Genomic DNA, 12,527 nt, shown 5'->3' with positions numbered 1-12,527 from the left:
GCGCTCGACCACGATTGACGACCCGTCTAGATCCAAGCGTGTCTACTGCTGCACATGCTCATGGTGCACGTTCCACAGTCCACACCGAAATATCAGGACGCTGCGGACTGCGCATCTGTCCGCGCACACGGAAATGTACTGCAGAAATCTGCTATGCATGCTTTAGTAATTCAATAATCCTACGCTCTGCGAGGAAAGCGGTAGCCAACAGTTATGATGTGGTTGATAGTGTTTTTAGGGATACGAAAGCAACGTATGAAGAGTTACGTAACACGCCTAACAAATTCTATCCCCCACCCCACCCCCCCAATTTTCACCCTTGTGGGCCCCTCCCACGCCCTTACATCTAGGGGAAGACTTGTATAGGATATGTCCTTATGTGAGATTAATGTGATTAAAAAATTTAAAGATACGAAACATGTTCAAAAATTCTGAAACAAAATTGGAGACACACATTCATGTGTGATGTACAAGCTTAAAAAGTTCCAGCTCCTAATTCGAACTATACTTATTGGACCAAAAAAGACAAAATCAGATGTGAATAGTATCAAATACTATTCACCCTAATGTTGACACTATTCATACTCGAACTTGTCTTTTTGGAATCTCTAACTGTAGATCAAGTTTTGAGCTGTGTAGTTATAGACATGCCCCGCATATATGTTGTACATTTTTTTTCAGATTTTTTTGGATTGTCTAAATATGAAATGTTTGGGTTGATCCTACGATCTTACCTAAAGGGCTGATCCTATACTAGTCTCCCCTTTCCATCCAATCCTAATCCTACACGTTGCCTGTTACATTAAGAGCGCGGCTAATACGCACGGCAATCTTCTGCCTGATTTCAGCACGATGGGTCGAATCGTTAAATTGCAATCATTTGCTAATCACCGCCGTTCAAAGTAGCCATCAATCATATGTGGACGGTCGTGTGCATAGCACTTTCATTTCTGTAGTGATCACTAGTACCAAAACTTTGAACATCGTCCGCCTGCATCTCGATTCACGACTCTACGACAGGAGGTGGCTCCCGCGGTTGAGTAGTCATATTCTTTCCGTCCCAGTGGAAAAGAAAACGTGTTGGCTCATTTGGTAACCAGGGATCCTCCCGGGATCCCCCTCCTTTCCCTGGGTGAGGAAACCCCGAGCAGAATCGAGCCGGGCGAGTCTGCCGCCGCATTTGGTTCCCAACGAGGGGGAGGGATCCCGGCCCTTTCCACGGCCCTTCCCCGGCTAAGATTTCCACGTCTGCACTGGTCGGGGAGGAGTTCCTCGTCTTGCTCGCTTGAGTAAATTGTAGAGAAGTACCACAATTGGGGCATTGAAAGTAGATTGGTACCAAGATTGGGACGAGCCGTTGCAAAAAAGACTAAAAGTGTGTTTTATATGTATTGACAGAAAAGCTGACCGGTTGGGCCCGCCCGTCAGGCGCCACGCTGGCCAGTGCGCGCGTGCCCGCGCGCTGACTAGGACGAGGCCGGCTCGCACCGTTATAGTCGCTCGCCTTCGCCTGCGCCCGAGCCAGACCCGACCCCGACCCCGCTCGCCTTCTTCTTCCTTTCTTCCTGCTCTCTGCCTCGCCGTCGCCTGCGCCCGCCACCGCCGGCCGCCACACCACGCCGCCGCAGCCATGGTTCTGGAGGACGAGAGCAGCGATGACAACTCAAGCCTCCCGTACATGTACTCTGAAACCTCCACCGATGGGCTGAACCAGGTAAGCTACTCCATTGGAGCTAGGGTTAGGGTTAGGTTTAGGAAATTTGGGGATTTTTGTGTGTAGGTGGTGAGGATTTCGTCGATGTTGTGAGGATTTCGTTTGATTTGTTGTGTCCTCGTGCTGTGCTTTTGACTGTGCAGGTGCCTTTCTCACTTGAGGACCCGGATTACAAGGGCCTTGAGCTAGATCTGAAGGCGTTCTGCGAGAAGCATGGGAAGCCATCAGAGAGGCTTGTTGCGTTTGAAGGAACAATGACTGGGAGAAGGTTCTTAGCATGTGCAGAGCCGGTATTTTTCTTGCCTTGTTGATTAAGCACTGGATGTGTTCATTGAAAGTGGCAGAGTCTTGTTTGCCACCTATGATTCAGTTATGTGCATGCTAAATTTGTTAGTCATATGTGCCCTACTGTAGTGCTCATTGTGGGAATGCTCATTATTAAGTTCAGTGGAATGCATTTCTGCTAAAATATATGCTCCTGTTGTGTGCACATGCTATTTATTTACACTTCTTTCCAAATGCAGTGTTGCTCAATATTAAGTTCAGTGGAGCCAGTTAGTAACTATTGCTTACTGCTGACAGTAGGTAGTCTCATTAGCTAGTTTGTTGCTGCAGGCTAGTGTAGTGTATTTAGCTGGGCAAAGTAGTTCACATTGTATTGCTTATTACTATTAGGATTCCATTATATTAAAGGTCAATTCTTAGCAATTGCTGTTGCTTAGCACATGGCTGCTTAGCAACTTCTAAGTTGAATGGAGTGTTACTCTGCTGCCTGGTAAATATATTGATCATCCATTGTAGGATTACATTAATTTATTTTACAATGTGCTCCTGTTGCTTAGCAAATGGCTGTGCAAATTCAGTTAATGTCAGTGCCAACATTAGGTACTGCCATGAACTAACTGTTGCTTAGTACTCTTAGTAGTTGTATTGTACTAAATTTTGCCCTTCTAATTTTTCCAGGAAGGTCAGAATTGTGGGTTTGTTCAGTGGGTTGATGAGCAGTGGCCCCCAACAATGGAGAATGCATTGCTGAAGCTTTGGTCAATGGTTGAAGAAAGCAAGTCTGCTAGGGTGAATGATAATCTTCAAAGTGCTTTAACTATTCATCATTTGACAGAAGAAAAGAACAAGCTAGATGCAGACTATGACAAGTTAGTGAAAGATGTGCATCAACTTGTGGACTTTCAGCAGGATAGGGTTGTGGATTTCAGTTATCTGCAGTCTGCTGTCACATATCAGCACCAATGCAGAACTGAATTGGTGGCTGGTATGAAGGCAGAAATGGCAAAGAAAGATGCAGCTACAGAGAAGCTTCAACAGAAGTATGAACTCCTGTGCAACCTGACAAGTGCTCAAGCAACTGTCATCCAAAACCAGAAGTTGAAGAATATGAAAGAGAAGGAATTGCTGAGTGAGGCTAGGATGAATTTGGAGTTGAAGAATGCAGAGTTCACAAAGTTTGAGGAGAAGCTCACCCAAGAGAAGCTAGAGTTGAAGTTCCAGGTTGCTGATCTGCTGAAGCTCAAGGAAAACCATAATGAAGAGAAGCAGATGCAAGAGTTTAAGATTACTGAGCTCATGAAGGCAGAGGAGAAGCTGAAGGAGAAGATCAAGGGGATCCAGGCCATCTTGCAGAACTGAACAAGATGAATTGAGATTAGTGGGCATTGCAGACCTTTTGGGAAGGATGGCTGTGCAATGACCTAGTAACTTAGAATTATGGTTGTGTAATGTATGGTTCTAGTACTAATTGTGAACTCTGGCTGTTTATGTACCTAGTAGTTATGCTATTCATCCTTTTGTGAGAAAAGGATGGATTGTGCATTTGAACTCCACTATGTAATGTGAACAATGGTTGTGTATTCCTATAATGTGTTGAACTCCAGTTAGTATCGTTTGCTTTCAATGTTAGACTGAAAATGATGACATAGTGATGCTTATGTTAGACTGAAAATGATGACATACTGATGCTTATGTTATACTGATGGTTAAATGCTTAAATGCATTTGCAAAAGGAATAGCTACATATGTTAGAGTGATGCTTAAATGCATTTGCAAAAGGAATAGTTTCTTATGTTACAGTGATGCTTTAGGTGGTTCCATCGACCCCGAGCCACCGTAGACCCTAGTTGAGAGCTTTAGGTGGTTCCGTCGACCCCGAGCCACCAAAACCCAAAATGATGGCTTTATGTGGTTTCGTCGGCCCCGAGCCACCCTAAACCCTAGTTGATGGCTTTAGGTGGTTCCGTCGACCCCGAGCCACCAAAACCCAAAATGATGGCTTTAGGTGGTTTCGTCGACCCCGAGCCACCAAAACCCAAAATGATGGCTTTAGGTGGTTCCGTCGACCCCGAGCCACCGTAGACCCTAGTTGAGAGCTTTAGGTGGTTCCGTCGACCCCGAGCCACCAAAACCCAAAATGATGGCTTTAGGTGGTTTTGTCGACCCCGAGCCACCCTAGACCCTAGTTGATGGCTTTAGGTGGTTCCGTCGACCCCGAGCCACCAAAACCCAAAATGATGGCTTTAGGTGGTTTCGTCGACCCCGAGCCACCAAAACCCAAAATGATGGCTTTAGGTGGTTCCGTCGACCCCGAGCCACCGTAGACCCTAGTTGAGAGCTTTAGGTGGTTCCGTCGACCCCGAGCCACCGTAGACCCTAGTTGAGAGCTTTAGGTGGTTCCGTCGACCCCTAGCCACCAAAACCCAAAATGATGGCTTTAGGTGGTTTCATCGACCCCGAGCCAACCTAGACCCTAGTTGATGGCTTTAGGTGGTTCCATTGACCCCGAGCCACCAAAACCCAAAATGATGGCTTTAGGTGGTTTCGTCGACACCGAGCCACCAAAACCCAAAATGATGGCTTTAGGTGGTTTCGTCAACCCCGAGCCACCCTAGACCCTAGTTGATGGCTTTAGGTGGTTCCGTCGACCCCGAGCCACCAAAACCCAAAATGATGGCTTTAGGTGGTTTCGTCGACCCCGAGCCAACCTAGACCCTAGTTGATGGCTTTAGGTGGTTCCGTCGACCCCAAGCCACCCTAGACCCTAGTTGATGGCTTTAGGTGGTTCCGTCGACCCCGAGCCACCAAAACCCAAAATGATGGCTTTAGGTGGTTTCGTCGACCCCGAGCCACCAAAACCCAAAATGATGGCTTTAGGTGGTTCCGTCGACCCCGAGCCACCGTAGACCCTAGTTGAGAGCTTTAGGTGGTTCCGTCGATCCCAAGCTACCAAAACCCAAAATGATGGCTTTAGGTGGTTTCGTCGACCCCGAGCTACCCTAGACCCTAGTTGATGGCTTTAGGTGGTTCCGTCGACCCCGAGCCACCAAAACCCAAAATGATGGCTTTAGGTGGTTTCGTCGACCCCGAACCATTTTGAGTACTCCATTTTGAGTACTCATCAACATATCAATCATATAAAGAACCATTCTGAGCATACACAACATATCAATAACTCCATTAATATATCCAGCATATCAATAACTCCATTTTGAGTACTCATCAACATATGAATCATAAAAAGAACCATCCAGGCTTGCATAATATAATGAGTACTCATCAATAACTCCAACATATCAATAACTCCAGCAATATATCCAGCAATATATCCAATAATATATTGAGTACTCATCAACATATCACATGAAGATATCCAATAAGATGCATCCACATGAACAAAAGCCATATATGGCATTGATTCTTAAAGTACACCACCAAAGCAAGATCACATTGTATCATAGGATGCAAGAACACACACATGAAGTATCTAGTTGCCACTTGCATAGAAGTAGCTCCTCCATCCTCTATGTGTACCACCAGCACCTCTCCCAGTAGTAGATGTGGAGGGAGCAATAGATGTGGAGGGACCAGATTGCCTTGGGGCAGAGAATGTACCTCTCCCTCTCCCAGCACCTCTCCCAGCACCTGGTGCAGCACCTCTACCAACACCTCTCCCAGCACCTGCAGCTGCAGAACCTCTCCCAGCACCTCTCCCAGCTCCTCTCCCAGCACCTGCAGCTGCATCACCTCTCCCAGCTCCTGTCCCAGCACCTCTCCTAGCACCTCCTGTTCCAGCTGTTGGTGTTGTTGTAGGAGCTGGTTGAGAAGTTCTTGGTGCTGGTGTAGTAGCAGCAGCACCAGCATTGGAATTCCTTGCAAGAGGCTTGCATAAACAAGAAGGAAAATGAGTTAGTACTTAAAAAATGGAATGTACAAGAAGGAAAACATGTTACTACTTATAAGAGGATTACCACATGTTTGTTCTTCCTCAAAGCTAGCTCAGGCTTCAACTGCTTCATGCAGCTTGTGTACCTATGTCCTTGCAGTCCACAATTGCCACATGTTATAGTCCCCATTCTGGATGTGTCCTTAGGCTTTGGAACTTCAAATATCCCCTTGATCCTCTTCTCTTTCTTTCTTCCTCTCTTCACTTTAAATGCAGGTGGGTCAATGTCTGGACCAGGGGTCCTTGTCCAGTCATGCTCACCAGGAACTGGATAGATCATTGGTTCATAAGCTGCCACATAAAATTCTTTCTTGAAGAACTTGCTGACATAATCCTCTGGTTTTCTTTTGCCCTTGTTTATTGCTGAGATGGCATGGTTACATGGGATGCCACTGAGGTCCCATTTTCTGCACCCACATGTGTGCACTTGCAAGTTAACAGCATGGGTTTGCTGCCCACTTGTAACTTGCCACAAGTCCACACTAGCTTGAATTGGTTTGCAATATTTGGCCCTCTCCTTCTCAACCTCTAGCTTCTCACTATAATGGGGTGTTATGTCCCATCTAGCTTTCTTTCGACTCTCCCTATTCCTATGCCACCTCATCATCTGCTTATCCTTTATTCCATCACACATTGTCCTAATTGGTTTCTTCCTAACATCTAGGACATACTTGTTGAACACCTCAGACAAATTGTTAACTACAAGGTCAGTCTTGCAATTTGTGTCAAATGCATGCCTTGCCCATGTTTTCTTGGGTATTTGACAAAGCCACTCCCAAGCTTCCTCACATTCAGCTCTAAGGTCATTCATTGCAATGTTAAATTTGTGTTCACTATATGCATAGGCAGCATTATCCATACACTTCTTCAGATCTTCCCCCCCTAAACCCAGCATTTTGGAAGTTTGCATAGATATGCCTAAGGCAGAATCTTTGGTTGCACTTAGGAAAGACAACATTCACTGCATTTAGTAGGCCCTGGGACACACAATTAAACTAGCTAAGCTACTATCTAGCACAAAACAACCATATAGGAACAAGGACATAAGATGCAAGCACATACCTTTTGTCTATCTGACATTATTGTATATGGACCAAACTGTCCCTCTTCTCCTCCTAGGTAGATTTTAAGTTGGTGTAGAAACCAACACCAGTTAGGTGTGTCCTCTTGCCCAACAATACCAAATGCTAGTGGGTATATATTGTTGTCGCCATCTCTACCAGTGGCAGGAAGTAGTTGAGCACTAGTAGTTAACTTAATGAAGCACCCATCAACACCTGAATGAGCAAGCAAATTCAATATTTAGAACATTCAAATGCATTTCAAGATGAAACAATATGTAACTAATGCACAAGGTGAACAAACTAACCAATGAATGGTCTGCACCCCTTGAGAAACCCCTCCCTTGCTCCATTGATGCAATAGAACATAGCATGGAATCTTGGACCTGGATGGGGGATTTTTTCAGTGGGTGTTGGAGTTACAGTAGTGACTACTACTCTACTCCTAGGGTTTGTATCCATCACTATCTGAGCATAGTCTTTCAACCTAGGGTATTGCTTCTTGTGGTCTCCTAGCACAACATCAATAGCTAGGTTCTTTGCCCTATATGCCATTGACTTGGGCACATCCACACCATACTTCTCCATGCAGGCATCAATCAAAGTCTGAATGCCATTTGTTAGATCAGATCTGAACAGTGACTCATACTTCTGTGCAAGCCACTTAGCACTTACCCTTGTTGTCTCTGTACTAATAGGGAAAGTGTGCTTAATTCTCATCTTCTTAACTAAAAAAGTAGTTTCACCTTTTATAACTGCTGCCACCATAAAGAAGTTGCAATATTTTTGGTTGCACTCTACAATTATTCTTTGATCTGAGTTCCTATGATATCTGAAGTTTCTGCCTTGAGTGATGTGTAAGTTCAACAAAGCCTCTCTGAATTGACGTTGATCCAAGAAACACATCTTTAGACATAATTGCTCATGTGGTGCCTCCATTTTCTCATTGTACCATTTTCTAGGAGGCCTCTGCTTTGCCCTGCTCTTCCTTTTCTTTGGCAGCACAAATGACAATGGCTCATAACCATCATCATCGGCCTCCTTCAACAATCCTTTCTCTTCTTCATCAGATGAAGGTTTGAAATCAGGTTCCTCCTCTTGAACTACACTTGAATGTGTCCTTGTTGTAGGCCCTTTCCTAACTGGAAGCTTCTGTTTCTTCTTCTTCTTCTCTTCATGTACAATTACAGTTTCTTCATCCTGTGAAACAACTTTGTCATCTTCATCCATTTGAAAAGGTTCCTCAACCTCTGTGTCACCCTCATAATGCACCACTTCTTCCTCCTCAGATTCTTCATCATCTGTTTCTTCCTCTTCTATTTCATCATACTCTCTCTATTTCTTTCCCTCATCCATCTCTATATCACCAGCATCACCCATATAAAAAGGGTTTACATCACTGTCATCTTCACCTTCACAATCAGAACCACCACTGCCATCATATCCCTCTTCTTCTTCTATTTCCAAAACAGCTTTCATTTTTCCTTTTACATTCTTGCTCTCTTGTGTGCAAACACCAGTACCATGAGCTACACTGCAGCTGCTACTCTGACTTTCAAAGGCAACTCCTCCTTCATCAACAGCATAGATGGGTGGCTCACTGAGATCATATAACACAGGCTCTTCATACACAACAGTGGATAATTCTTGCCTCTCAAACTGGCTGCAAGGAGGTGGACATGCCCTCACTAGCAAATTTATAACCTTACACTCCTCAACCTGCCTCTTTACTAGTTGCAACTCAGCATTACTCTCTACCATCTCCAATCCTTTCTTCCCTAAATCTGGATTCTCAATGTGAAACAGCAGATCATATTCACTAAATCCTTGGGTTTCCATCACTGCAATCATATTCAGGTATGTTACATCTGAACTGCAGAGCTTCAGCTCAAACATTTCTGAAGCATCAAAATGGAACCTAACATCCAAAATGTCATCATACAAACTGCAAAATGAAATAACAGACAAAATTGGTTAATAAACAATTTTGCTTAACAGATAGGCTAACATATAAACAAAGCTTTGTTTAAGTTAACATATAAACAAAGCTTTGTTTATGTTAAGATATAAACAAAGCTTTTATTTACCCTTGCAATATGAATAAACTAAACAATTACTACAAAATCAAACAATGTAAACAACTATCTCAATGCAACCCTAATTACAGAGTGGGTACTTAACTCACAGTAAACTGATGTTTTGTATTTTCAGATAAGTAGTTAACAGAATTGTCCACTAATGGTGCTCTGCTCTAGTTAGGACTCATTTAATCCACTATGCTTCTCTGCTCTGCTCTAGCTAGGTAACACCTAATGCTGCTCTGACAATTTGGACTAAGAAATAACAATGTAATCCACCAATTTGGACTAGTTAGGACTCATGTAATCCACTATACTTCTCTGCTCTAATTAGGACTAGCAATTAGAGTGCTAAACATGCAGGCAGTAAACCCTAACCCTAATCCCCAATTTCAGTGAGCAAGAATGGAACAGTGGAGCACTTACAGAACACCACCGAAGCCATGAGTTCAGTGATGGGCGGTGCTAGGGTTGGCCACCCAAATACGCGCCATCCGCAGCCTCTGCTCCATCGACAACGCCGGCTCCGCAAAATCTTCGTCCTCGCTACTGTACTCCGAGCTGGAGTAGCCGCCACTGCCATCAAGGCCTAAGCGGGGGAGGTCGCCGCCGCTCGCATCGCCCCGGCCATCGCCGCCTGCCGGAGTCGCCGAGGCCATCGTCGCCTAGGGAGGCACAACAGCCGCGGGGGAGAGGAGGGCGCGAGGGAGGAGCAGCCGCGGGGGAGGTGACAGTGCCTAAGCAGTTCGATCCATGGCTACGGCGGTGTGGTGTGGCGGGCGGCGGGGCGGGCGGGGAGGCAGCCGCCGGCGAGGGTGCGAGGAGAAGGAAGAGGGCAGAGCGGGGTCGGGGTCTGGCTCGGTCGCACCAGCGAGACCTAAACGGTGCGAGCCGGCCTCGTCCTAGTCAGCGCGCAGTCAGCGCGCGGGCACGCGCGCACTGGCCAGCGTGGCGCCTGACGGGCGGGCCCAACCGGTCAGCTTTTCTGTCAATACGTATAAAACGCACTTTTAGTCTTTTTTGCAACGGCTCGCCCCAATCTTGGTATTGACACATAAAAATTACCAATCTTGATACCAATCTGCTTCCAATGCCCCAATTATGGTACTTCCGTGCAGTTTACTCTGCTCGCTCTCATGACTGAGATGCGAGTGTTTGATGAAAGCCGACCGGGAGCGATGTGGCCCGCTCGCCCCTCCACCGAGCGCTCCGCCCCTGCGGCGCCGGCGACGGTGAGGGTCCGGTGGTCTTCCTCCTCCTTGCCCCGAGCTCCCCTCCGCCTAGAAGATCCACTCTTCGCTGCCACCACGTCAGCCATGAAGCTAAGTGATGCCCGCCACCAAAGGATCTTCCCCTGGCAAAGCTTCAGATCTATCTTCCCCTGGCTGCTGGCGTGGTCTCGCAGATCTTATGGTGTTCGGCGAGGACGACTTTGCCTCCCACACACATGGCCGCTACTGTTGCCTCTGTGCTCAGCATGGTTAGTTACATCTTCAGATCATCCACAAACGGAGACTGAGCGGCAGTGACAGTATGGCTGTGATCAGCCAGAAGGTGCTCATCTACAGCATATGCGCCATGGCCTGCGGCATTGAGCGATTTCGGTTGGAAATTTCGCTGCTGCACTTTGTTTCCCTGGTATGGCCTTCCCCGGTTATTCCCGTCAGCCAAAGGATCATGTACCTTTTCCCCGCGTTTTATGTTCGCACAAGATAATTCCACCCGAGGCATCTGCTCCCTGTGACTAGCTCTCCTAGCATCCAAATGAAGCCTTAGGGTTTAGTGGCCGTGAGGTGTCGTGTCTCCTTTGTTGAAACCGTCAGATATCTATCCTACGGTGGCTCTTGATATTGCTTATTTGCGTCGACAACCAGGTTAGTCTGACGAATACATTGTGCAGATTGTAGAACGTGATAAAGTTGGGCGCTGGTAGTTCAGTTAACAGAGTTCACACACACGCGCGCATGTTCATGTGCATACGGATGATCGTAAATGCTTTAGCTGGGCCAACACGTGTGACAGGCCAGAGTTGTTTACAACACGGCCATGCATATGCTGCAATTGTTGAACCGTGGTGAACATATTTGTATATCAAAAACTAAAAAATACACAAAAATTCACACCAAAGTTTCTTTGTTTGTTAATTTTGATAGACTGCCCTGTAAAATAAAATATTGATAGACTGGAAAGCTAAAAAAATTGCAATGAGTTTTCTCATTTTTTAGTTGCATATTTGCCACACACAAAAACTATCTTAGTTTCTCAGTTTTGTATTTTGTCAAAGAACTAGAAAACCGAGTAACACAACGATTTTCCTCAGTTTATTGGAATTTCTTTGAAACACTGATTACAAAATAAACAAACATGTGTGCAACTCACACTACTACATACACACTCACACAATGCCAATTGAAGATCCGGTTCGTTGTGGAGCTTTAAAGTTGACAAAGTCATCATAGACGTCTCGTTATCCACGGCAACATCACTTCTCACTAAAAGGATGATTCGCATAAAAGAGACACCAAATCATCAAACTTGGAGTTTGATCCAAAAACTCATTGATTCTCAATTTTTTGTTTATCTTAAAAATTGAACAAAACAACCTCTTGTTCCATACAAACACATGAAAGCTCCCTAGAAGGCACTAGCACAACCCGATCAAGACATAGTTTATATTTTAATTCTATTTTGGGGTGATACATTCCTATCTAATACTCCCTCCGTTCGAAAATACTTGTGCGACAAGTATTTTCGAACGGAGGGACCAGATAAAAAATGTTATTAGAACCAGTTTAGAATAAATGAAATCTTCCATAACTTGTAAAATTGGCAAAGTGGTCTTATACCTTAATACAAATATTCATATATTTAAAATGAACTGTCCACCTCATGTTTTAAAAAACATTCTTGTATACAGAAAAATATTAGTGTCTTATAAAATGCTCATTTGTTTTTGAAAAAGGAGTTTGTGTATTCCAAAAGCTTGTTCATGTTTTGAAGAAAAATGCTCAAGTATTCACCCCATCCCCCAGCCCCCCAAAATATAAAGGTAAAAGACAAATAAAATATAAAAATATAGAAAATAAAAATATGGTAAGCAAATTAGAATCTCTATATACTACTTAAAAAATGGTGTTCCTTTTACTGCAAAGCAGAGTGCTTCGTCCAACATTCCATATTTTTCCTCATGATCATTCCTTGAAAACCGCCTTGATTGTCCCATCTTTTATCGACTTACCAAATAAACTTTTTTTGGTAAGTTAATAAGTGATTACAATATAAAATCATGGATAGGATTTGATAAACATTTATTTACACAATCATATAATACGGAAAAGTAAATTATAAGCTAATGTACTAGAGTATTTACACCCGTAGCAAAGCACGGGCAAAACATAGTAAAAACAGAAATCTTGAAATGGCCCGACACACGTAGCTGGCCT

At 44.6% G+C, this 12,527-nt stretch overlaps 1 protein-coding gene across 1 annotated transcript; it reads left to right on the top strand.

The window, feature by feature from the left end:
• The first annotated feature begins 1,630 nt into the window (after positions 1-1,630).
• On the top strand, positions 1,631-3,570 carry LOC109768007 (uncharacterized). Its single transcript, XM_045232233.2, has 3 exons — positions 1,631-1,714; positions 1,789-2,004; positions 2,678-3,570. Exons 1-3 carry the CDS (start codon positions 1,631-1,633, stop codon positions 3,356-3,358), a joined length of 981 nt encoding a protein of 326 aa, XP_045088168.1. The 3' UTR covers positions 3,359-3,570.
• The last annotated feature ends 8,957 nt before the right edge of the window (positions 3,571-12,527 follow it).

The sequence above is a fragment of the Aegilops tauschii genome, chromosome 1, assembly GCF_002575655.3.
Source record: "Aegilops tauschii subsp. strangulata cultivar AL8/78 chromosome 1, Aet v6.0, whole genome shotgun sequence".
Classification (NCBI taxonomy): Eukaryota; Viridiplantae; Streptophyta; class Magnoliopsida; order Poales; family Poaceae; genus Aegilops; species Aegilops tauschii.
Note: the sequence above shows the minus strand (reverse complement) of the source record. Positions and strands in the feature narration are given on the sequence as shown.